General features: G+C 43.1%; 1 protein-coding gene across 7 annotated transcripts in view; it reads right to left on the reverse strand.

The window, feature by feature from the left end:
• The window catches only part of SYNE2 (spectrin repeat containing nuclear envelope protein 2), a 327,838-nt gene that overhangs the window by 76,875 nt on the left and 223,162 nt on the right, over positions 1-27,801 (reverse strand). For all 7 annotated transcript variants that reach the window (XM_073638692.1, XM_073638693.1, XM_073638690.1 and 4 more), the window contains exons 65-77: positions 26,420-26,602; positions 18,458-18,637; positions 17,205-17,282; positions 16,339-16,424; positions 15,596-15,755; positions 14,415-14,552; positions 13,680-13,817; positions 13,296-13,505; positions 7,836-7,937; positions 6,927-7,046; positions 4,831-5,031; positions 1,757-1,924; positions 1,481-1,612 (exon numbers count right to left, since the gene is read on the reverse strand). In XM_073638692.1, coding sequence (XP_073494793.1) covers positions 1,481-1,612; positions 1,757-1,924; positions 4,831-5,031; positions 6,927-7,046; positions 7,836-7,937; positions 13,296-13,505; positions 13,680-13,817; positions 14,415-14,552; positions 15,596-15,755; positions 16,339-16,424; positions 17,205-17,282; positions 18,458-18,637; positions 26,420-26,602 — 1,896 coding nt within the window. The remainder of the gene's footprint in view (positions 1-1,480; positions 1,613-1,756; positions 1,925-4,830; positions 5,032-6,926; positions 7,047-7,835; positions 7,938-13,295; positions 13,506-13,679; positions 13,818-14,414; positions 14,553-15,595; positions 15,756-16,338; positions 16,425-17,204; positions 17,283-18,457; positions 18,638-26,419; positions 26,603-27,801) is intronic.

Genomic DNA, 27,801 nt, shown 5'->3' on the forward strand with positions numbered 1-27,801 from the left:
ATTCAAACTTCCGATCCTTTTGTTTTCTACCTAGATAAGCAACTGCCAGTTTGGAAAAAGGCTTAAGCCCCCGTCTCACATAGCGAGATCGCTACTGAGATCGCTGCTGTGTCATGGTTTTGGTGATGCAACAGCGACCTCACCAGCGATGTCACTATGTGTGACACTTTGCAGCAATCAGGCCCCTGCTGTAAGGTCGCTGATCGCTGCAGAATGTCCTGGACCATTTTTTGGTCGTTGCCCTCCCGCTGGTCAGCACACATCGCTGTGTGTGACCAGCGGGAGCAGCGATCAGGCTGGTAACCATGGTAAACAGCGGGTTACTAGGGGCACACGCGCACTTAGTAACCCGCTGTTTATCATGGTTACGAGCCTGCTAAAGTGAGCGGTAACCTCCCGCTCACTGTAGCAGAGTGGTAACCATGATAAACAACGGGTTACTAGGAGCGCGTGTGCCCCTAGTAACCCGATGTTTACCATAGTTACCAGCCTGCTCCTGCTTCAGCAGGCTCGTAACCAGGAGCAGGACATCGTGGAAAGATTCTTTCCACGATGTCACTGCTCCCCTGATCGTTGGTGAGCCTGCCTGTTTGACAGCTCACCAGCGACCACATAGCGACGCAGCAACGATCCCTGACAGGTCGTATCGCTAAGTGTGACGGGGCCTTTCTACTCTCCCCATAGAGGACACGCAAACCGAGAACAAGCAGCAGAGTCCAGAATTCATGTGGATCGGGGAGAAGGGAGATTGTTGTTGACGAAACGATGTATTTAAGATGTACGGGTACTTTAGTATGACATGGTGGCTTGTAACTGAATGGGTGACCATGTAGTTCATGGTTGCTCCGAGTCAACCAATGCAGGAGCTGCTCTTTGCAGTAGTTCCTTTATTCTGGCTCTTAGAGAGGGGTCCTGAGTAGAGGACCCAATTATTGGATGTCTACATGCCCCAACAGGGAACAATAAAGGTGGGGTCCTAAATAGAGGAACCATTTATTATCTTATTGAATGTTTACATGCCCTGGTAGGGAAAAATTGAGACTTATCAGAAGTCTACATGCCCTAGGGAAAATTTAAATGTGGGGACCAGGATGGAGGAACCACTTATTGGATGTCTACATGCCCAAGGGAAAAATGAAAGGTGTTGTCCCTCTTAGACCAACCCCTTTTAAGGCATTTCATACATTGTGCCAATATTTATCTCTATAGCTCTCAACATATATGAGCAAAGGTTTGCTGAAGGAGAATACTCTCTTTACAGGAGGCCTCAATTTTGCTAATCAGACTATGATAAAGTAGGTTAAATGATATTACGTAACTACAATGACAATCCAGTAGTTCTAGACCTCGGTAAATCTTACTTTCATCTGAAAAGATATCAGCCATATTTAGAACTCATTGTCCACCACAAGTCATTATCGTTTTTGCCCTCTTTAGATCTACATGAACATCTACCAGCTGTCAGATGGCCGAAATTTACCTGGTATTGTTTTAGCCGTTCCGTGACCCTTTCCACAGACTCCTCCACCAAACTGCTTGTAGGGATCATGGTTTCCAGAGCTTCATATTTCTTACTGAGACAATCATATCTAGAGTCAAAGTCTTTCCAGTTCTGTTGGCGTGAAGGACAGAGCAGATGTATTAGTCAACAGGATGAAGTTCCCGGTCAGAACTATTTACAAACTGGGTATGATCTAGAGATAATAGAGGAAACGTAGGTTGTTGATTACCATGAACATCAGGTGAGTGATATTACCTTCAGAATAACCATCATATTAATACAGTGGTCATCTGACTGTTGTCTCAGGGTCTCCGCGTCTTGTGTTACCGTCTCTATACGTTTCTTGTCAAGGTTGGGATTTGTTTTCTGCGATGAGAAGGTTTGTAGTAATAGAACTTGACTTTCCAGATGATTGAAGAACTTCTAGTTTAGGAAAGAAATAAGAATTATTAGTCCATTGAGAAATGGGTCTTCCAAAGGTGCATCCAATATGGTATTGACACCTAATGGGGTTGACTCCTGGCATGCCAGAAATAAAGTATTTAACCTACCGACAGAAGTGGTAGTGAGCATGAGTGGAAGGATCGATGGTTGCAAATGCTCATTACTGCTCCAATCACAGAGGAGACTTCAGAAGCCCTGTTCTTGTGATTGGTGGAGGTCTCAGCAGTGGAACCAATGAGGTCATGTATCTATTACCTGTTCTGTGAATGTGACAATCCCCTTTAAGAACAGAGACAAGTAACTACTACCTACACCTTGACTTAAAACAGTTGTCCCATAAAGGATAGTCTTACATCTGGGAATCACATGATCATGAGAAGTCCTTTCTGTGAAAATATTGGTAGTGACCATGTATGACCACTACTCTCGGTGGTCGCACATGCTCACTGTCACTACATTAACAGAGGGCATTCTGGGGACTAGTGAGGATCATTAACCTATTCAGCACTGCAATCAGATCTAATCACTGCGCTGTGCAGGGAAACCCAGCTAATACCCAAGTCATGGCAATATGGTTGTGATCATTCTTATGGTGACCACCTGTGGCCAGGTACCAAAAATGTATGTGCCCCAAAAAACTATTAGCAGAAATCACAACATGTCCTGCAAAAAACATATGTCTTCATCGTTGCAAAAATAAAATATTCCTTAGTTGTGGGACGAAAGAAGGAAAGTAAAAAATATACATATTCATGGTCCTAAAGAGGAAAGAAGAGTAGAGGACTAGGCAGTGATCATGAATACTCTGGACTCTTAAACTAGGAGTCTGAGAACCAGTCAGCACTAAATATTTGGCAAGTAGGGAGCAGCTCTGTACCCCATGATATGCCGCTCTGATGTTGGGTAGAGTAGTCTAATGACCAATCTATTTTAAAGGGGTCTTCCTGGATTTCCTGGCACAGATGTAAACGGAATAACGATGCACAAAAAGGCCACAGAAAGCAGATCCTGCGAGACACGGTGGCTCTGTAATTCCTGTAGTAATGGGGCTATCCTTAGTACTTCATCATTATTACACAATCAATTAAAGGAACAGTAAAAATAGCGACTAAGCTGCGGCTAGGTATAAATCCGCCCACACCGCTCAGTGAAAATAACCGTAATCCAAGGAACAGGGACTTGAGAGATTAGGAGAGAGATCAGGAGCGGTGAATGAGGACAGTAAACTGGTAAAACTGTCAAAGACGATTATCTAATTAATAATTAGTCACTATCGGAAGTGTCTCACTCACTGTGATGCTAAATTGTAGTTATGCAATAAAACCAAATTTCCTTAAACTTTGGTCTGTGTCTCTATTATTTGTAAAAACTCTAATTTACAGGGTAATTCCCAAGATAATAAATCATGCTCTGCTCCTTGGATAAGGGATAACTTGCTGATCCCTGGGGGTCCCAGTGATCCTAAGAAGGGGGCACTGGACCTTGCATACAGTGGAGATGCGCATGCTCAACCTCTGTCCCATTCATCGTCTATGGGACTGCTGGAGAAAGCAGACTGCAGAGCTCAGCTATTTTCGACAGTCCCATACACAATCAATGTAGTAGGGGGCAGAGCATGTGCCCCTCCGCTCCTTTTAAGATGGGGATCTGTAGAGCACAGTTCCTGGGTCAAGATCTTTTGAGGTCTCAGCGGTCAGACCCCCGGTAATCAGTAAGCTTTCCCGTATCCCATGGATTATTTAAGATCATGGAAATAACAGATTAAGGGGACTCTTTTTTTTAAACCTAGGGGTTAAAAAGTGGAAACCCCTATGGGTTTATGGTGGAAGGGGGCATCTTCTGGATGTAAGAACCACCCAGCTAGAAGATGACTGATCTTAAATAATGGCCTTTGATATATGTTGGCGATAGCCACAAGATAAATGTCCACAGAACCTGACGATGGTAGCGGGACAGTCAGTGTATCCAGTAGGTATAGCGGTGCTTTGACTATTTTCTGATGGGAGATGTCATGGTAAAGAAGGGTTGGGCATGCTGAAGTCAACATGCCCAATCCTTTATATGCATGCTCAGCCAAGATTAGAAAAAAATTCTGAAACAGCCAAATCTAATCGCTGTAGTTGCAGTTTAGCTCCATGAAGTGAATGAGCCAGTGCTGCATTACCACACACAACCAGCGGACGGGGGAGGCACCGTTTCCAGAAAGAAAGCAGCCCATACATTAGGCTGCACATGAAATGTGTGTACTAATGCAACGCTGAATTTAGATTATGCAGGAAGCAATATGTGCGTCTTCCACATAATATGGTGGCCACGTAAAAAAGCAAATTAAACACTTGGATACTTTGATGGTCAAAGTAATTGTTTTTATAGGATCGTGCATTTTTTTGGGTGTGACATAAAATCTATGGATCCATAGCACAGTGCCATACCCTGCTCTGCATCCACACTCTTACTTCATATGCCCTACAAATTTATATTAAAGAAGTTGTCCTACAAATACTAATTTATTATTACAGATTATGTAACAATTTTTACAATATGAATAATATAATCAAAAATCCTGCATGTAAATATTGCTGCTATGTACTTGTCATGGCGCCCCCTGGTGTTCTTTTCATTCCCTCCCAGAACGTCCACCTAATGTGTCCAGCTCTGGTGGTCACACACGCTCAGTAGCTCAGTCCCATCACCTGGCTGTGGTGTCGTTTTCTCGCCAGCACCTTAGGTGAATGCTCTGGGAGGGGGTAAAAAAAATATAGGGGGCGCCATAACAAGTATTTGAAAAGTTCAAGTATTCTTATGTAGAAAATGCTGAAAATCAAAGAACAATTATAAAAAGCCTCTAAAATGTAAAAAAAAAAGCTGAACTTCAACATACGTACCCTGTGATGCTCTACGTGGGCGTTTAGGCTTTCTATACTTCGGCCGCGGTATTCTTGACTTTTTGCAATCTTTTCTTTTCCCAAAGACAGCAGCTCTGATACTGCACACAGCAGCGCGTCCACTTGTGACTGATTAATAACCGCACTGCTGCATTTATCCTGGTTTGCCCGAAGAATGTGCCAGGTGTCATCCAGGACATCCTAAAATAATGTATAAATCATCATTACAGAGATCCAGAACCTGTGCAGAAGCTGGAAATGATACCCCCTATAAGCAGTCACAGCACATGTAACACTGATGCTGAGGAGTGTGCGGACCCCCTTCCTTTCCCTGCAGACTCTGCTGCGGGTGCTCTTTATCTTTACATAGACAGCCTGTGAGATTCTCCTCTTCCTTTCTGTAGATGTCTCGAGTGCTTTCTTCCCTATCCACACTTGCATATAGTTCAGCTTGTTATGCCATGCAGTGGTATAAATTGAAGCCTGTGGACCCCAACGCAAAATCTCCAAACAGGGCCCCCAATTATCACAGGTTTTTAATGGGATTGGTCTTCTCATATGGGCCCATCTAGGCTCCAGACTCTGGGTGCTACTGCAACCCTGGCACCCATTACTGTTATCTATAATCCCCTAGATGCTTTCCCCCCTCTCCATACTCTTTTGTGTATTATTTAATCTCCTTCCCCTCCCTGCTGCTTAATCTAACACAGAAAGAAAGGAGTAGGATAGCACAAAAAGTCAAAACAGCCAAAAGCAGAGTGCTGTTTGATTTAGGCCAGTAGCAGCAGAATAACTAGCTAGGTGAAGGAGTTATACAGACTATACAGCAGTGAATAGCTGGGAATTTTTAAAGAAGACTAAATGCTCAATTTTGCATTGATTAGTCTTTAAACAATAAACTAGCTTTCTACAAATGTGTCCATAGAGTTTTAAAAAACTGCAGTGTGAAAGCAACCAATAAATCTGTGTACTTTGTGCATTATTCTCGGCTAATCATCTAACATACAGACTTAGAACCTTATGGACTATGTGAGGTTGGATGATATTGCAATATTTTCCATTCCATTATTAATTTTGGGACTCGGCATAACCCTATCAATATCGCTGGCGCCCTTGTACCTAGGAAATATGCTGCGTGAAGTAGTTATCAATAGGATCAACATCAATAAATCGCTACCGCCCATCGTCCTGTGTTAAATAGCTACCGCCCATCGTCCTGTGTTAAATCGCTACCGCCCATCGTCCTGTGTTAAATCGCTACCGCCCATCGTCCTGTGTTAAATCGCTACAGCCCATCGTCCTGTGTTAAATCGCTACCGCCCATCGTCCTGTGTTAAATCGCTACCGCCCATCGTGCTGCGTTAAATCGCTACCGCCCATCGTCCTGTGTTAAATCGCTACCGCCCATCGTCCTGTGTGAAATCGCTACCGCCCATCGTGCTGTGTTAAATCGCTACAGCCCATCGCCCTGTGTTAAATCGCTACCGCCCATCGTGCTGTGTTAAATCGCTACCGCCCATCGTCCTGTGTTAAATCGCTACCGCCCATCGTCCTGTGTTAAATCGCTACCGCCCATCGTCCTGTGTGAAATCGCTACCGCCCATCGTGCTGTGTTAAATCGCTACAGCCCATCGCCCTGTGTTAAATCGCTACCGCCCATCGTCCTGTGTGAAATCGCTACCGCCCATCGTGCTGTGTTAAATCGCTACAGCCCATCGCCCTGTGTTAAATCGCTACCGCCCATCGTCCTGTGTTAAATCGCTACCGCCCATCGTCCTGTGTTAAATCGCTACCGCCCATCGTGCTGTGTTAAATCGCTACAGCCCATCGCCCTGTGTTAAATCGCTACCGCCCATCGTGCTGTGTTAAATCGCTACCGCCCATCGTCCTGTGTTAAATCGCTACCGCCCATCGTCCTGTGTTAAATCGCTACCGCCCATCGTGCTGTGTTAAATCGCTACAGCCCATCGCCCTGTGTTAAATCGCTACCGCCCATCGTGCTGTGTTAAATCGCTACAGCCCATCGCCCCGTGTTAAATCGCTACCGCCCATCGTGCTGTGTTAAATCGCTACCGCCCATCGTCCTGTGTTCTCACCTCCAGCTTGTGAACATCCTGGTTGGAGCATGGGGGGATGGAGAGTTTCTCTCCTCTCTCATTTAGGGATGAAACTTGACTTTCAAAGCTCAGAAGCTCATTCTCATACGCAGCTGCTTCCTGTGAGAAAGCAAAAGTATCAAAAGTGACTTCAAATAATTCAGTGTCTGCATATTGTCATTTATTACAGTTCTATCGGACAAGCCAAATAAGTATCTCCCCCAACATCATGTGTAGGGGGAGAGCTGCATGCCCCCATACAAATTAGACTGTCAGTCGAGCCCATCAATATTGGCTGATGTTGGTCTAATGTGCATGGGAGCCTTAACAGTCCTTTTTTCAGGCCGACTTTTATCCATACAAGTCAATCAGCACTTAGTTAAGGGCTCTTTAACATAAGACTATCCAAACTGTATGGGAATGATTGAGTGCTAATACGATCTTTCCCTCCTCATACAGGGGAGGTGTGCATATTGTTGGTTGCACATATGTTGCTATTATCTTTTGCCATTATCTGCTATTAACTATTATTTTTAGGCAGCATAATCAATGTAATCAGGCTGAGAGCTGCCGATGATCAGGAATGATCACACGTGTTGGCCCATGTAAGAAGTCCTCTAGCCTGACCATTTCACTCCTTTATCTTTTTCCGAGTCTTGTCAGTAACTTCAGCTTCTCTCACCCACTGTTTCACTGCAGTGATTCCTTCCTATGTATGAGTCACCAGATGAAGCATATTCAGCGAAACGGCCATCATGCCGCACTAGGAGGAGCCAACTCCAGGCATTATCTTGTAATTCCCATTCAGATTAATAAAAGAAGCATTTAAGACTGAAGAGTGTCATGTTTCATTTTCCTCTTTACATGAAGATATTCCTTACTAGGTTGCATTTGATAAGTAAGAAGTACCTGGATCAGGCTGGCCGCCTCACTAATCCGTTTGGTACCCAGCCGCTGTATGAGATCAGTTTTCTTCTTCACTAGGATATCATATAACTGGCGAATGTCATTCTAAAATGGAATATTAAAAAAAAGAAAACATTGAAGTGTCATGTGGATCTTTTACATGGGCCCCATAAAGTGGGTACGGAAAATATTCAGACCCCTTTAAATTTTTCACTCTTTGTTTCATTGCAGCCATTTGGTAAATTCTAAAAAGATCATTTTTTTTTCATGTATGTACACTCTGCGCCCCATCTAGACTGAACCCCCCCCCAGAAATGTAGACATTTTTGCAAATTTATTAAAAAAGAAAAACTGAAATATCACATGGTCATAAGTATTCACCCTTTGCTCAGACACTCATATTTCAGTCACATGCTGTCCATTTTCTTTTGATCCTCCTTGAAATGGTTCTACTCCTTCATTGGAGTCCAGCTGTGTTTAATTAAACTGATAGGACTTGATTTGAAAAGGCACACACCTGTCTATATAAGACCTCACAGCTCACAGTGCATGTCAGATCAAATGAGAATCATGGGCTCAAAGGAACTGCCCAAGGAGCTTAGAGACAAAATTGTGGCAAGGTTACAAAAGAATTTACTCAAGGTTCCTAAGAGCACAGTGGCCTCCATAATCCTTAAATGGAAGAAGTTTGGGACCACCAGAAGTCTTCCTAGACCTGGCCGTCCAGCCAAACTAAGCAATCGTGGGAGAAGAGCCTTGGTGAGAGCGGTAAAGAAGAACCCCAAGATCACTGTGGCTGAGCTCCAGAGATGCAGTAGGGAGATGGGAGAAAGTTCCACAAAGTCAACTATCACTGCAGCCCTCCACCAGTCGGGCCTTTATGGCAGAGTGGCCCGACGAAAGCCTCTCCTCAGTGCAAGACATATGAAAGCCCGCAAACTGTTTGCTCAAAAACACATGAAGGACTCCCAGACGATGAGAAATAAGATTCTCTGGTCTGATGAGATGAAGATAGAACTTTTTAGTGATAATTCTAAGCGGTATGTGTGGAGAAAACCAGGCTCGTCACCTGCCCAATACAATCCCAACAGTGAAACATGGTGGTGGCAGCATCATGCTATGGGGGGTGTTTTTTAGCTGCAGGGACAGGACGACTGGTTGCAATTGAAGGAAGCATGAATGCGGCCAAGTACAGAGATATCCTGGATGTAAACCTCTTCCAGAGTGCTCTGGTCCTCAGACTTGGCCGAAGGTTCACCTTCCAACAAGACAATGACCCTAAGCACACAGCTAAAATAACAAAGGCGTGGCTTCAGAACAACTCTGTGACCATTCTTGACTGGCCCAGACAGAGCCCTGACCTAAACCCAATTGAGCATCTCTGGAGAGACCTGAAAATGGCTGTCCACCAACGTTCACCATCCCACCTGACGGAACTGGAGAGGATCTGCAAGGAAGAATGGCAGAGGATCCCCAAATCCAGCTGTGAAAACTTGTTACACCATTCCCAAGAAGACTCATGGCTGTAAGTACTAGCTCAAAAGGGTGCTTCTATTCAATACTGAGCAAAGGGTCTGAATACTTATGACCATGTGATATTTCAGTTTTTCTTTTTTAATAAATTTGCAAAAATGTCTACATTTCAGTTTTTTTTCAGTCCAGATGGGGTGCAGAGTGTACTTTAATGAGAAAAAAATTAACTATTTAGAATTAACCAAATGGCTGCAATGAAACAAAGAGTGAAAAATGTAAAGGGGTCTGAATACTTTTCGTACCCACTGTATGTTCAGCCATATTGAGTAAAGTTTCGACATCTGGTATTCTATCAACGTTAGGCTTGAATGGGTTGTATGTGATTAGAAAAACATGGCCATGTTCTTAGCCTCATTCACTTCTATGGAGCGGAGATGCAATACCAGACACAACCATTATACCGGTGTGGTGCTTTTTTTGGTGGAAAAGAGACTAATTTTTCTGATCCTAGCTGCTGCTTATAATTATCTACTGTAGGTTTATTATCTCTGAACACATCCACCTCATAGTGTATTCACCCAAAAAATAGCAATTATGGAGAATCTTTTATTACAGCTCTGCATTGTGCTGTTCCTCAGTTATTCTTCCTTGAAATAGAAATGTATAACGAAATTGACAACTAGGTGTTATCATAACTTTGGTACATATGCTATGTCCTTAAGCAGCATCACTTCACATGTTGGACTGTGTTAAAGAAGATCTTTTACTGTTTTTTTTTATTTAAACTGAGTGCCTCACCCAATTGCCACTGCTCCACTGATTCTGGAACAGTTTTTCTTTTTGTTCTGTGCCCCTCCATTCCAAAGTTATGCCTCCAGTAATAATGATGAAAAATTTCCCATCAGCAACTGGGTGTGTACCACTGAACTCCTCTGTGGGTGTGGCCACGTTTTGATTGGTCACTGTGTCAGAAAAGAAAAAGAAAACGTCCACAGAGAAGGTGCCCAGTTGAGTGAAGGGCAAATTTGCACCATTTTTTCCAGGGGGCATAACTTTGGAACGGAGGGACATAGAAGAAAAAGAAAAATTGTTCCAGAATCAGTTGAGCAGCACCAAGTGGAGGAGGGACTTGGTTTCAATTAAATTAACCAATGAAAATTCCTCCTTAAAGTGGAGAAAAAAACAAAAATGAAAGGGAAGAATAACAAAGGAGCAGCAGAACAGCAAGATATAAGTCAACAGGCTCCAGAATTGCAAGTATTTCACTAAAAGTAGGAGAATTTATGACAACTTTAGTTGTCAACTGGGACTTCTGAAAAAAAAAAAGGAGAACAGGATTTATGTAAATCCCAGGTGAGCTAAAGGGCATTCCTGTGAGTTGGGGTTTACACTACAGGAGGGGAAGGACTTTCATCTACTCAAAAATGTTGTCAACTTTCACTACATTATCAAGACAGCTATAGGGTCCTCATTGAGTGACCCCCAATAATTTCTTACCACAATACATTATACTGCCTGTCCATGTTAAACTGACTTGTTTCTTCTCGCTCAGAGAGCGGGAAGCAAAAGAAAACTTTAGTATGAAAAAAGTATAAGCAAAGGCTGAAAATACAGGTGCAAAAAAGATGAATAACGTGCTGTCTATGAACAGACATGGATGCCCGAGCTAGGCATATATAGCCGGCAGGGACAGGCTTACAATTATTAAATTACTTATTAAAAATAAATTAAATGTTAGTAAATTAATAAATAAATTAATAATGATAACAATAATAATAATTAATAAAAATAAAAAATAAATTCAGAATTTGGAAATGTAAAATCCATGCTCAGGAATAGAAAAGGAGGCTGATTTTCTCCTATAAACAGCACCACATCAGTCCTGAGGCTATGTCTGGTATTGCAGTTTGGCCCCATTCACAGCTCATAGACAGGAGAGGCACCATTCCTGAAGAGCTAAGCGGGCCGATAGGAAATAACAGTGAAGGGGGAGAGAAAGGAAAGGAGGGAAGCCAAAATAATCAATAATAAAGGAATATATATATATATATATATATATATATATATATATATATATACACAGTACAGACCAAAAGTTTGGACACACCTTCTCATTTAAAGATTTTTCTGTATTTTCATGACTATGAAAATTGTACATTCACACTGAAGGTATCAAAACTATGAATTGCCACATGTGGAATTATATACTTAACAAAAAAGTGTGAAACAACTGAAAATATGTCTTATATTCTAGGTTCTTCAAAGTAGCCACCTTTTGCTTTGATGACTGCTTTGCACACTCTTGGCATTCTCTTGATGAGCTTCAAGAGGTAGTCACCGGAAATGGTCTTCCAACAATCTTGAAGGAGTTCCCAGAGATGCTTAGCACTTGTTGGCTCTTTTGCCTTCACTCTGTGGTCCAGCTCACCCCAAACCATCTCGATTGGGCTCAGGTTTGATGATTGTGGAGGCCAGGTCATCTGGCGTAGCACCCCATCACTCTCGTTCTTGGTCAAATAGCCCTTACACAGCCTGGAGGTGTGTTTGGGGTCATTGTCCTGTTGAAAAATAAATGATGGTCCAACTAAACGCAAACCGGATGGAATAGCATGCCGCTGCAAGATGCTGTGGTAGCCATGCTGGTTCAGTATGCCTTCAATTTTGTATAAATCCCCAACAGTGTCACCCGCAAAGCACCCCCGCACCATCACACCTCCTCCTCCATGAGTCACGGTGGGAACCAGGAACGTAGAGTCCATCCGTTCACCTTTTCTGCGTCGCACAAAGACACAATGGTTGGAACCAAAGATCTCAAATTTGGACTCATCAGACCAAAGCACAGATTTCCACTGGTCTAATGTCCATTCCTTGTGTTCTTTAGCCCAAACAAGTCTCTTCTGCTTGTTGCCTGTCCTTAGCAGTGGTTTCCTAGCAGCTATTTTACCATGAAGGCCTGCTGCACAAAGTATCCTCTTAACAGTTGTTGAAGAGATGTGTCTGCTGCTAGAACTCTGTGTGGCATTGACCTGGTCTCTAATCTAAGCTGCTGTTAACCTGCGATTTCTGAGGCTGGTGACTCGGCTAAACTTCTCCTCAGAAGCAGAGGTGACTCTTGGTCTTCCTTTCCTGGGGCAGTCCTCATGTGAGCCAGTTTCTTTGTAGCGCTTGATGGTTTTTGCAACTGCACTTGGGGACACTTTCAAAGTTTGCCCAATTTTTCGCACTGACTGACCTTCATTTCTTAAAGTAATGATGGCCACTCGTTTTTCTTTACTTAGCTGCTTTTTTCTTGCCATAATACAAATTCTAACAGTCTATTCAGTAGGACTATCAGCTGTGTATCCACCTGACTTCTGCACAACACAACTGATGGTCCCGACCCCATTTATAAGGCAAGAAATCCCACTTGTTAAACCTGACAGGGCACACCTCTGAAGTTAAAATCATTTCCGATGACTACCTCTTGAAGCTCATCAAGAGAATGCCAAGAGTGTGCAAAGCAGTCATCAAAGCAAAAGGTGGTTACTTTGAAGAACCTAGAATATAAGACATATTTTCAGTTGTTTCACACTTTTTTGTTAAGTATATAATTCCACATGTGTTAATTCATAGTTTTGATGCCTTCAGTGTGAATGTACAATTTTCAAAGTCATGAAAATACAGAAAAATCTTTAAATGAGAAGGTGTGTCCAAACTTTTGAACTGTACTGTATATATATATATATATATATATATAATACAATAATAAAGGAAGGGGAGAGGTGAAACGGAAAAATTAGGGTAATGTGTTATGTGTCATTATATTTAATATACTGACAATGAGAATTATTATAGAGCATCTCCTAGCTGTACACGCCTATCTATTAGCTGATGGGTGTGATCGAGAAGTCGCCCACACACCCTCCTCTTCAGCCAGGGAAGCTCCACAGTGTTTTGTACACCCCAAAGTGTGAATATCAACCACCTGGATTAAATACGGGGCCCGATTACCTGATAGTCATTGTGCTTGTCCAGTTCGCCTTGCATACATTTGGATCTGGTCTTTGCAGTACTGTGAACCTGAATGAGCCAGTCCCTCAGGTCGCTGTAACACTGGGACAAAATGCTGCTGTGTGCACCCTCATGGGTGATGGGCGATAAGAGCGTGCTCGTGTTGTGTCCCATTTCCTCCGAAAGTGCGTGCAAATCTTCCGTAAGTTTCTGGGAAAACAGAAAAATCATATTAGTTCATAAATGAATATCACATAAATCCATATGGGAATATATAGTTACGCATGGGAGCTGCAGACACAAAAATGTAGGAGAATGCCAAATAATGATTGGTTTTCTATTTTAAAGCTATACCGATGTGTTTAGGATTTGCACCCGGCGTACCTCACGGAAGGTCAGCTCGGCAGCGGCTTCTTCCCTCGTCAGGATATCCAGATCTAACATCTCCTCAATGTTCTGCAGCCACTGGGACACTGAACACATCCACACAAATAGAGCTCCGTGCAGATGCCTCGCACCCTCCTAAAAAATAGCATCATTTAGGGGACACATGTGAATAACAATATATGGTAACACAGCGCCTAATACTAAAGGAAAGGTGACAAGCTGCTGATTGCTGGGGGTCCCATCGCTGGAGCTTCGACCAATCACAAGAGCAGGGGTCTAAATGTAGTGGTGGTCGAGCATGCTTGTCCTGCTTCACCTGCAGATGCTCGACCACCACTCCATGCAAACGTGGGACTTGGGTCCTCCGATCTCGTGATCTGAGGATACAAGATTATTGTGATTATGGGACAACACTTTTAAGCATTCAATGTTGGGCTTAAATAACAATATATGATATTTAGCATTATTAGTAGAGATGATCAAAAATATTTGAAGGACACTGTTCCAGCACCTAAGTCAGAGGTCCATGGCAGTCAACCAGAGCCTACCTGCCTAAATCCCTTGCTTCTGTTCTGATTTGTAGGCCCAGTGTGACGTCATCGATGTGGTGTGACACATGCATGACATCGCGCACTGGGGATGCCAGCATGTAGGAGTAGGTTGGCGGCCATGGACTACTGATGTGGCTGCTTGACCAGGTTCCTGCAAATCATTTTGCTCGACACTTCTTACCGGAGTGAGGGAACATGAGGCTTCTTCTTTCAAAGCCTTGAGACGGGTGAGGAAATGCTTGGATTCTTCTACAAGTGGTGATTTGACCGAGCTCACGGGGATTCTTGATATGAAGCCGATCTTCACATCTTTTGCAGCCTAATATTTTAAGACATTATTTCAGATTGATGGCGTTCATACAAAACAGATAGAAATCTGCTGAAAAATTAGGTTAGAACAGCCAATTTTTGGGTGTAAGAATGATGTGTGGCATCAATGGCTATCTAAAAGGACCAGCGATGTATGGGATGGCACACTCCAAGGAGATTTGATGAGTCTGGACACTCCCCAAACCTACCCTGATAAATTTTTTAATTAATACGTCTAAATATGATGTAATTTATTGGAGGTGATTTGCTTCCTACAAGCATCACTAACTGCTCCTTGGTTCTGGGTCATGTTGGGTTTTTCCACCAACCTCCATCATGACTTTTAAGTTTAGAGGATCTCATCTGCGGCTGGTAGCAATTTTTAGGTACAGCTTATGGTCTAAAGTAATTCTGGAATCTAGTTCAAGGTCTGTTCTTACAATGGTCTAGTCTGAGGTCTAAATTCATTTTAGGGTCTAGTCTGGGGTTTGTTGGTAGAGCGAGCCTGACAAGCATGAGCACGATCATTTCTCCTCCTCTTCCGCCTTCACTTCTCATTAGATAAAAGGAAAAGATGGATGCTGCCCGATGCTGGGCACTGGAAGTGAGCAGCCCCCCACCTAAAGGCCTCCATAAACATAGGATAAAAATTGGCAGGAGCCACCAATTTTGGTTCGACTGGTCGACCATCTACGGTGTATGGGGGCCTTCAAATTGTACCTTGACAGATTTCAGTAGGGAACATAAGAATCAGGCAATTAGAATTCAATCATTCATTGCTTTTGTCTGACGGGGAGATAAGCTGTTGTCCAAGGAGTCTGGCTGAGCAGATCGTTCGTGTGTATGAGGGAGTTCGGAGAATAACGGTCAGCCAAGCAAACTTTCGTCCGACAGCCATCTAATGTAAATGATCGGTTTAAGACTTTACCTAAAAATGTTCTATACGTATTAAAATGATAAGAATATGTAAAATTTACCTTTCTTAAGAAGTAGGTAATTAAAAAAGGCGATGACCTACTATTCTAATGGTATCACATCACACAGTAGACTTACATCCGCTTCAGTGGCATGTCTGGAAGACGTCGCCTTCATCCGGTAGGACAGCTCCTTCTGGAGATACAGCCACTTGCTCCAGGTAATATCTTCAATCACGGACAAAGGAGTTTTGCTTCGAGGCTTGACGGGAGTAGTCGGCCCATCCCCAGAGGAGCTCCTAAAGGGAATAATGTGGCACAATGAATATTGCTCCAAGGTCATCGCAATCAGTCGTTACATGAAGATTTAACAGTACCGTGAGGCCCAATGTGGCCAGGTTACGTATGCTTTGCTTATAGATGTGAGATATATCTACAATTATCTAGGGATGTATCTCGCCCGTATGGATCGACTCCAGGCTTTTGCGAGTCTTCTTGGGCGCCTCGTCACTTATGATTTTTCCTTCTCGCCTTCTAAGAGCTCTAACTTTTTCATAAGTCAATAAATTTAATGGAATTTTTTTTTTTACATTTCTTACTGGTCCCTCTAAGAAACTTGAAACTGAAATTGCTTATACAATACACTTCTCTACTATGGTATTGCAGTGTATTGTAAAATTACCCATCTCTACGAAGCTGAACTTCATAGGTGTACAAACATGGGAGACACGGGGATCTTTAGTAGACCCCCAGACTACCATGACATATGTATGGGACAGTCAGGAGAGATCGCGGTCAGCTGAGCAAGAGTTCTTGGTGCATGGGCACCATCTGGGGAGTGCGTCACCCACAAAGAGCATATACCTAGTGCAATATTGTTACCTTGGCTGTGATGGTGCAGGGGCTTCTTTAGTTGGTACTGTGATTTCAGAGAGATGTTTTTTACTGGTACTTCCTGGGGTTTTAACCTGCAGAGGAGGAGTAGAATAAAACAATGAAATTAAGTGTACCTGTCACCAGGCAAAAATTGTCCAGTTTTTGCTCTTATTTTATTTTCTCTCCTTCCCTGATTAATCCATTTTTTTAAATCCACCATATAGTTCTGGAGATATCAGCCTCTTCATTTTGTGCAACTTTTTATGATCTTTAGCAAAAGATGAGGCTCCCGGGATCCTCAGGGGCGTGTCTTAAATATACTCTGCATAATTACCCTGTGAGCCACGCCCCCTTGTACAGCTCATAAAAAATAGCACTAAACAAAAAGCCCCATATCTCTGAAACTGTATGACGGATTTAAAAAACAACAACACAATACTCAGGGGAGGTGCGGGAATAAAACAATCAAAAAATGGTCCCATCAGACCTGGTGACAGGTCCTCTTTAGTATTTCATGGATTGCTTATATCTACAGTATTATCAACCATTAGAGACAGGCCGGATAATGTACAAAAGCCTAAAAATCACATCCATATTACAGAACCAATCAAAATCTATGGACCAGCATGTGAGAAAAAAAATAGTGCCAGTGCCCATGAACCACTACATCTAGGGGAGAATAAGGCACCTTACATGGCATTATATAGCGGTACATTGGGTCCGTAATATGTAGTGCCAGGCTCGTGAGGGGTTAATCATTGGGTATACTATGAAACAACCGAGATTCCTGTAAGACACCTTATATGAGATTTGTGAACCTTGGTTTGTACATCACAAGAATATTAAGAAAATAAAGAGACGTAAGATCCTACCGGGGTCTTCTCAGCAGACGCGGCTGCTTTAGCTGGTAATGGGTGCAGTAGCTTCTCCTCCTTTACTCCATTAAGTATCTGCAGAAAATATACAAATTGAAACCTCCAAAAATGTATTTTCTTTCTTAATAGGATTTTGCAAAAAAAACCCCACTTTTTTTGCTTTCATGGAGAATCCAAATGATCATATGTATCCATGTGGGAGAAACCGGAAGAAATTGTTCACATTTCCAAATTCATTTCACCCGATGAGCGAGCAGTAAGCTCATTCGTTGGGTGATCGTCAGCCTGTTCACACTGCACGATTATTGGGAAACAAGTCTTACTCGTCGATGGAAATTAGGCAGTGTAAATCCAGATTTAAAGGGGTATTCCCATCTCCAAGATCCTATTCCAGTATGTAGTTAGTGTACTAATAATATTAGCAAATACCTCCAATTACAAATGTAGTATAGTTTTTCTGATTTGCGGTGTCTCTTTCCTCATGTGCAGGGCATTGCAGGAGCTTAGGTATCCATGGGTACGACCACTCATATAGAGACAGTTAGTTAGCTAGTTGACGTAACCATGTATACCTAAGGTCCTGCGATGTCTGCACATGAGGAAAGAGACACCACAAATCAGAAAAACTATACTACATTTTTAATTGGAGGTATTTGCTAATATTATTATTACACCTACTACATATTGGATAGGATCTTAGTGAATGGAATACCCCTTTAATGCATCCTGCAAAACTACATGTAGACTTTCATAGGAAATATAGTGAAGTGGAAGTGTTGTCATATAACCTAAAAAGATACAGCGATATCTCCTCAAAGTAGGAAAACTGGATTGTTTAGGATTGGAAAAGACGACTTAAAGAGGACCCGTCACTTGCCAATAATTATGTAATTTTTTTACCTGGTGCAAACGCCACTGTTCTCCTGAATCCGGAGTTCTTTTTCTTTTGTTTCTGCGCCTCTCCATTCCTGAGATATGGTACTCACTTTCCTGTACATAAATCTAGTCCTTTTAGACAAGTGGGAGTGGTCATCAAGAAGATACCCACAGAGAAGAGATAAGGACCACGCCCCCTTTACTAACAAGACAGTATTTATATATAGGGAAGATGTGGCCATATCTTAGGAATAGAAAGGAGCAGGAACAAAAGAAAAACAGCGCCGGATTCAGGAGAACAGCGGCATTTACACTGGGTAAGAAAAAAAAAATCTACATCTTTCAAAAGAAAATTGATGATAATGGCAGGAGACCTGTTCACTTGTAAACTTGGCCTGCAGCATTTCTTGCACGTGTTCTAAACTGTTCTTCAGAGCCTTTAATTTCAGAGCTAAATTCTCCGCTTCTTCCAGCACAGTCCCGTTTCCCTGCTGTCGGTAGTCTGCATCTTCCAACAGTAGGTTGATTTTCATTTCTGTTTCCTGTAAGGTTTTCTGGAAAGAAAATATGTAACTTAGCAGAGTACATTATCCTAAGAACGAGGAGTCCTGGAAGTGATGATACGGCCTCCACAGAGCCCTGATCTCACATCATCCAGTCTGAAGAGACAGAAGGATTGCACAAGTGACATCCACAGAGGATCTGTGGTCGGTTCTCCAAGATGTTTGGAACAAGCTCCTGCCAAGTTCCTGTGTCTAGGACAATTGATGAAGGCAAAGGGTGGTCACACCGTATATTGATTTGGATTCCTCTTTTGTTCAGCTGAAAAAGTTTGTACGGTACTGTACATATATTATATATTATACACACACCTGTAGCTTATTGATCTGGTCATTTACTGAACAAGACCTTTGAGTTGATATATCTACACAACATGTGACCTTATGGACTCTTTCTAATCGCCCCAATAAATAACATCATTAAAGTCACGATATACTAAATCTCAATAAACCAATGTACAAAGCCTGAGATACAAACCTAAACCTTCTAAGCCCAGGCCTAAGTGGCGATATTGGCCGCAATACCTGTCGCACAACCAAAGTTCGCTTGGTAAAGCAGCCACTTTGCAGAGAAACACATGAGAATGGGGTCAAATCGCAACCCGAGGGTACTGCAACAAGCAAGTCAAAAAAGGGCTTTTTGGTGGTCTATACATTCAGCATGTTTCTACCTGTTGTGTAAGCCAAACACTATGTAAAAATTAATGTGAACACAATCTAAACTTTGATAGGAATGTAAAGTTGTAAAGTTTCATAGTTTTTAGGGTTGAAGTTAAACTTAAGTCCATCGAGTTCAACCTACAACTTAACATGTTGATCCAGAGGAAGGCAGAAACCCCATGGGCCAGACACTAAAAGCTTCATATTGCAGGAAAAAATACTTCTTGACTCCACATACGACAATCAGACTAGTTCCCTGCATCAACGTCCTATCAAGGAATCTAGTGCCCAATCATAGATTATATTTTTCAAGAAAGGAATCCAGACCCTCTTGAATTTTAGTAGTGAATCAACCATTACAACATCGTGCGGCAGAGAGCTCCACAGTCTCACTGCTCTTACAGTAAAGAATCTGCGTCTGTGATTATGATTAAACCTTCTTTCCTCTAGACCACACATGTCAAACTCTGGCCCGTGGGCCAAATCTGGCTGCGACACCAGAACCACCACCCCTATGTGGGGCCATCATTCTGTATGGAGGACATTGTAGGGCCCAAAATACTGTATAGAGGACTATGTGGGGCCCCTTTATACTGTATAGAAAGCTATGTGGGGCCAGAATACTGTATGGAGGACTATGTGGGGCCCATTATACTGTATGGAGGACTATGTGGGGCCCATTATACTGTATGGAGGACTATGTGGGGCCAGAATACTGTTTGGAGGACTATGTGGGGCCCATTATACTGTATGGAGGACTATGTGGTGCCCATTATACTGTATGTAGGGCTATGTGGGACCCATTATTCTGTATGGAGGACTATGTGGGGACCATTATACTGTATGGAGGACTATGTGGGGCCCATTATACTGTATGGGAGGACTATGTGGGGACCATTATACTGTATGGAGGACTATGTGGTGCCCATTATACTGTATGGAGGACTATGTGGGACCCATTATTCTGTATGGAGGACTATGTGGGGACCATGATACTGTATGGAGGACTATGTGGGGCCCATTATACTGTATGGAGGACTATGTGGGGCCCATTATACTGTATGGAGGACTATGTGGGGCCCATTATACTGTATGGAGGACTATGTGGGGCCAGAATACTGTTTGGAGGACTATGTGGGGCCCATTATGCTGTATACTGGCTGGCCTGCGACTTTGCCCAAGTTTTTCATTTTGGCCCTCTGTGTGTTTGACATGTGTGGTCTAGAGCAGGGATGTTAAATTCAAACTCTGGACCGCGGGCCAAATCTGGCCCGCAGGGTGATTATATCTGGCCTGTGAAGCCAGCACTGCCGCCTCATTATTCTGTATGGAGGACTATGTGAGGCCCATTATTCTGGAGGACTATGTGAGGCCCATTATTCTGTATGGAGGACTATGTGGGGCCCATTATACTGTGTGGAGGACTATGTGGGGCCCATTATACTGTATGGAGGACTATGTGGGGCCCATTATTATGTTTAGAGGACTATGTGGGGCCCATTATTCTGTATGGAGGACTATGTGGGGCCCATTATACTGTGTGGAAGACCATGTGAGGCCCATTATTCTGTAAGGAGGACTATGTGGGGCCCATTATTCTGTTTAGAGGACTATGTGGGGCCCATTATTCTGTTTAGAGGACTATGTGGGCCCATTATTCTGTATGGAGGACTATGTGGGGCCATTATTCTGTATGGAGGACTATGTGGGGCCATTATACTGTATGGAGGACTATGTGGGACCCATTAAACTGTGTGAAGGACTATGTGAGGCCCATTATTCTGTATGGAGGACTATGTGGGGCCACTATACTGTATGGAGGACTATGTGGGGCCATTATACTGTATGGAGGACTATGTGGGACCCATTATACTGTGTGAAGGACTATGTGAAGCCCATTATTATTCATGGAGGACTATGTGGAGCCCATTATACTATATGGAGGACTATGTGAGGCCCATTATACTGTATGGAGAACTATGTGGGGCCCATTATACTGTATGGAGGACTAAGTGGGGCCCATTATACTGTGTGAAGGACTATGTGAGGCCCATTATTATTCATGGAGGACTATGTGAGGCCCATTATTCTGTATGGAGGACAATGTGAGGCCATTATACTGTATGGAGGACTATGTGGGGCCCATTATACTGTGTGGAGGACTATGTGAGGCCCATTAAACTGTGTGGAGGATTATGTGAGGCCCATTATTCTGTACGGAGGACTATGTGGGGCCATTATTCATAGAGGACTATGTGAGGCCCATTATTCTGTTTGGAGGACTATGTAGGGCCATTATTCTGTATGGAGGACAATGTGAGGCCATTATACTGTATGGAGGACTATGTGGGGCCCATTATACTGTGTGGAGGACTATGTGGGGCCCATTATACTGTGTGGAGGACTATGTGAGGCCCATTATTCTGTACGGTGGACTATGTGGGGCCATTATTCTGTATGGAGGACTATGTGGGGCCCATTATTCTGTATGGAGGACTATGCGGGGCCATTATTCTGTATGGAGGACTATGTGGGGCCCATTATTCTGTATGGAGGACTATGTTGGGCCATTAATCTGTATGGATGACTATGTGGGGCCCATTATACTATATGGAGGACTATGGTGGGCCCATTATACTATATGGAGGACTATGTGGGGCGCATCATACTGTGTGGAGGACTATGCGCGGCCCATTATTCTGTATGGAGGACTATGTGAGGCCCATTATTCTGTTTGGAGGACTATGTGGGGCCACTATACTGTATGGAGGACTATGTGGGACCCATTATACTGTGTGAAGGACTATGTGAGGCCCATTATTCTGTATGGAGGACTATGTGGGGCCACTATACAGTATGGAGGACTATGTGGGGCCACTATGCAATATGGAGGACTATGTGGGAGTGGGACCCATTATACTGTGTGAAGGACTATGTGAGGCCCATTATTCTGTATGGAGGACTATGTGGGGCCATTATTCTGTATGGAGGACTATGTGGGGCCATTATTCTGTATGGAGGACTATGTAGGACCCATTATACTGTATGGAGGACTATGTGGGGCCATTATACTGTATGGAGGACTATGTAAGGCCATTATACTGTATGGACGACTATGTGAGACCCATTATACTGTGTGAATGACTATGTGAGGCCCATTATTATTCATGGAGGACTATGTGGAGCCCATTATATTATATGGAGGACTATGTGGGGCCCATTATACTGTATGGAGAACTATGTGGGGCCCATTATACTGTACGGAGGACTAAGTGGGGCCCATTATACCTTATGGAGGACTAAATGGGGCTCATCATTCTGTATGGAGGACTATGTGGGACCCATTATACTGTGTGAAGGACTATGTGAGTCCCATTATTATTCATAGAGGACTATGTGAGGCCCATTATTCTGTTTGGAGGACTATGTAGGGCCATTATTCTGTATGGAGGACAATGTGAGGCCATTATACTGTATGGAGGACTATGTGGGGCCCATTATACTGTGTGGAGGACTATGTGGGGCCCATTATACTGTGTGGAGGACTATGTGAGGCCCATTATTCTGTACGGAGGACTATGTGGGGCCATTATTCTGTATGGAGGACTATGTGGGGCCCATTATTCTGTATGGAGGACTATGCGGGGCCATTATTCTGTATGGAGGACTATGTGGGGCCCATTATTCTGTATGGAGGACTATGTTGGGCCATTATTCTGTATGGATGACTATGTGGGGCCCATTATACAATATGGAGGACTATGTGGGGCCCATTATACTATATCGAGGACTATGTGGGGCGCATCATATTGTGTGGAGGACTATGTGGGGCCCATTATTCTGTATGGAGGACTATGTGAGGCCCATTATTCTGCTTGGAGGACTATGTGGGGCCACTATACTGTATGGAGGACTATGTGGGACCCATTATACTGTGTGAAGGACTATGTGAGGCCTATTATTCTGTATGGAGGACTATGTGGGGCCACTATACAGTATGGAGGACTATGTGGGGCCACTATGCAGTATGGAGGACTATGTGGGAGTGGGACCCATTATACTGTGTGAAGGACTATGTGAGGCCCATTATTCTGCATGGAGGACTATGTGGGGCCATTATTCTGTATGGAGGACTATGTGGGGCCATTATTCTGTATGGAGGACTATGTAGGACCCATTATACTGTATGGAGGACTATGTGGGGCCATTATTCTGTATGGAGGACTATGTGGGGCCATTATTCTTTATGGAGGACTATGTGGGGCCATTCTACTGTGTGGAGGACTATGTAGGACCCATTATACTGTGTGGAGGACTATGTGAGGCCCATTATTCTCTATGGAGGACTATGTGAGGCCCATTATACTATATGGAGGACTATGTAGAGCCCATTATACTATATGGAGGACTATGTGGGGCGCATCATACTGCGTAGAGGACCATGTGAGGCCATTATTCTGTATGGAGGACTATGTGGGGCCCATTATTTTGTATGGAGGACTATGTGGGGCCCATTATACTATATGGAGGACTACAGTACAGACCAAAAGTTTAGACACACCTTCTCATTTAAAGATTTTTCTGTATTTTCATGACTATGAAAATTATACATTCACACTGAAGGCATCAAAACCATGAATTAACACATGTGGAATTATATACTTAAACAAAAAAGTGTGAAACAACTGAAAATATGTCTTATATTCTAGGTTCTTCAAAGTAGCCACCTTTTGCTTTTATGACGGCTTTGCACACTCTTGGCATTCTCTTGATGAGCTTCAAGAGGTAGTCACCGGAAATGGTTTTCACTTCACAGGTGTGCCCTGTCAGGTTTAATAAGTGGGATTTCTTGGCTTATAAATGGGGTTGGGACCATCAGTTGTGTTGTGCAGTAGTCAGGTGGATACACAGCTGATAGTCCTACTGAATAGACTGTTAGAATTTGTATTATGGCAAGAAAAAAGCAGCTAAGTAAAGAAAAACGAGTGGCCATCATTACTTTAAGAAATGAAGGTCAGTCAGTGCGAAAAATTGGGCAAACTTTGAAAGTGTCCAAGTGCAGTTGCAAAAACCATCAAGCGCTACAAAGAAACTGGCTCACATGAGGACTGCCCCAGGAAAGGAAGACCAAGAGTCACCTCTGCTTCTGAGAAGTTTAGCCGAGTCACCAGCCTCAGAAATCGCAGGTTAACAGCAGCTCAGATTAGAGACCAGGTCAATGCCACACAGAGTTCTAGCAGCAGAAACATCTCTTCAACAACTGTTAAGAGGAGACTTTGTGCAGCAGGCCTTCATGGTAAAATAGCTGCTAGGAAACCACTGCTAAGGACAGGCAACAAGCAGAAGAGACTTGTTTGGGCTAAAAAACACAAGGAATGGACATTAGACCAGTGGAAATCTGTGCTTTGGTCTGAGGAGTACAAATTTGAGATCTTTGGTTCCAACCACCGTATCTTTGTGCGACGCAGAAAAGGTGAACGGATGAACGCTACATGCCTGATTCCCACCGTGAAGCATGGAGGAGGAGGTGTGATGGTGTGATGGTGCTTTGCTGGTGACACTGTTGGGGATTTATTCAAAATTGAAGGCATACTGAACCAGCATGGCTACCACAGCATCTTGCAGCGGCATGCTATTCCATCCGGTTTGCGTTTAGTTGGACCATCACTTATTTTTCAACAGGACAATGACCCCAAACACACCTCCAGGCTGTGTAAGGGCTATTTGACCAAGAGGGAGAGTGATGGGGTGCTGTGCCAGATGATCTGGCCTCCATAGTCACCAGACCTGAACCCAATCGAGATAGTTTGGGGTGAGCTGGACCGCAGAGTGAAGGCAAAAGGGCCAACAAGTGCTAAGCATCTCTGGGAACTCCTTCAAGATTGTTGGAAGACCATTTCCGGTGACTACTTCTTGAAGCTCATCAAGAGAATGCCAAGAGTGTGCAAAGCAGTCATCAAAGCAAAAGGTGGCTACTTTGAAGAACCTAGAATATAAGACATATTTTCAGTTGTTTCACACTTTTTTGTTAAGTATATAATTCCACATGTGTTAATTCATAGTTTTGATGCCTTCAGTGTGAATGTACAATTTTCAAAGTCATGAAAATATAGAAAAATCTTTAAATGAGAAGGTGTGTCCAAACTTTTGGTCTGTACTGTATGTGGGGCCCATTATACTATAAGAAGGATTATGTGGAGCCCATTATACAATATGGAGGACTATGTGGAGCCCATTATACTATATGGAGGACTATGTGGGGCCCATTATACTGTATGGAGGACTATGTGGGGCCCATTATACTGTATGGAGGACTATGTGGGACCCATTATACTGTGTGAAGGACTATGTGGGCCCATTATACTGTGTGGAGGGCTGTTAACAGATATCAAGGTTGGCCTGCAACTTTGTCCAAGTTTTTTATTTTGGTCCTCTAGGTATTTGAGTTTGAAATCCCTGCTCTAGACGTAGATGATGCTCCCTTGTTCCCTAAGTGTAAAAATATAATTATAAAGATCTATGCCCTGTCCCCTCATATATTTGTAGATTATAATAAGATGGCCCTTGAGCCTTCGTTTTTCCAAACTGAATAACCCCAAGTTTAATAACCTATCCTGATATTCCATCCGCAATTCCCATAATAACCTTGGTCGCTCTTCTCTGCACCCGCTCTAGTTCACCTATGTCCTTCATATACACCGGAGACCAAATTTGTACATAGTATTCTACGTGTGGCCTTGTACAGAGGCAAAACTATGTTCTTATCATGAACATTTATGCTTCTTTTAATGCACCCCATTATTTATTAGCCTTGGCAGCAGCTGCCTGACATTGGTCACTAAAGTCGATGTCTGCAATCTGGAGAAAGCTTCCATTTAATGAGAGAAAGAAGAGTTATTATAATACAAAGTATATTGGAAAGATGCAGAACTTTATTATATATAAATAGATGAGCGGCACCAGTGAATCCAGTTACAGGGATGAGGAGGACATGAGTTATGGTGTATATAAAAGCGTCAGAGCACTTTATGACTTGTGAGAGTTTTTTCTTTCATACATTCCACCAGGGCGGTGCGGCACCATGAACGCTGACCGCACGCCCACGCGTCGTCTTACCTGACACTCTGCAAGCTGCTCTTCCACGCTCCGCAGCATATCTGGGTCCTGTCCGCTCTCCCCTGGTGTCAGCGTCACCTGCTGCAGCCACAGCTCCACCTCGGTCACCTTCCCCTGGCAATCACTGAGGATCATTTCGGGCTGCTCGTCAGCCGGCGTTTTACCGGCATCTTCCAGCTGTTCCTGGAAGAAAAGCCACAACAGGTTCATGAGAAGAAGACTAGGTCAAAGCGAGCAAAGCGTGCTGCAAACAGCGGCAGTGCTGATACCCTTACATATGGCGGAGCTGCACCCACGGCTCATTCCCATGTGCAGAGAGGGGAAAACTTCCCATGTGATCTAATGTCAACAGCTTCGCTGGCAGCTCATCTGCACTTACTCAACGTGAACGTACCGCGGGCTATTAACAAGCGCACTGTTTATACAGGGCACGGCCTGCAGCTCCGATTAAAGGCACATTACCCCGGCGGCAGCATTGTGAGCGGCTCATAATAGTTATAGGGATCGGTACCACGTTCTCCAGGAATCTTATATGCCAGATTTACTTAGCGTCAAATAAGCAAAGAATGTATCACTGAATAATTAGGCCGAATAGCTAAGAAGTAGTGTGGGAATTCTGAGTGACAACTTTATCGGAACTGCCATTAGGCAGCGGGAGCTAAAAATACATATAATATATATATATATATTATATATATATATATATATATATATATATATATATATATATATATATATACATATACATACACACACACACACACTCCACTTAAAGGAAACATTCATCAGAAAATAACCCTCATTGATTTACATATCAAACATTAAGCATAAAAAGAAAATCAGAAAATCTTGCAGTTTTCAGACTGTTCCCTAAACCTATTATTAAGCTCATACTTCCTGTTCTGTACAGATGACTTTTCAGCAGTCACATTTTCATCACAGACAGGGTCACTGTGACTGATAACACCTCTGTATACAGGAGATAACGCAAAATCCACAATTATCAATAAGTGATGTCACAGCTCACCTCCTCCTCCTGTACAATGACAGATAACACCTCTATATACAGTAAATAACACAGGATCCACCATTCACAATAGGTGATGTCACAGCTCACCTCCTCCTCCTGTACAATGACTGATAACACCTCTATATACAGTAGATAACACAGGATCCACCATTCACAATAGGTGATGTCACAGCTCACCTCCTCCTCCTGTACAATGACAGATAACATCTCTATATACAGTAAATAACACAGGATCTGCCATTCACACTAGGCAATGTCACAGCTCACCTCCTCTCCCACCCTGCATAGTGACCTCTGCACAGATCACTGATCATGCCTACAAACACTCTTATTGATGATCATCTCCAATCTA

This window comes from Phyllobates terribilis, unplaced genomic scaffold, assembly GCF_046119375.1.
Source record: "Phyllobates terribilis strain yellow unplaced genomic scaffold, ASM4611937v1 Scaffold_7__3_contigs__length_470593459, whole genome shotgun sequence".
Lineage (NCBI taxonomy): Eukaryota > Metazoa > Chordata > Amphibia > Anura > Dendrobatidae > Phyllobates > Phyllobates terribilis.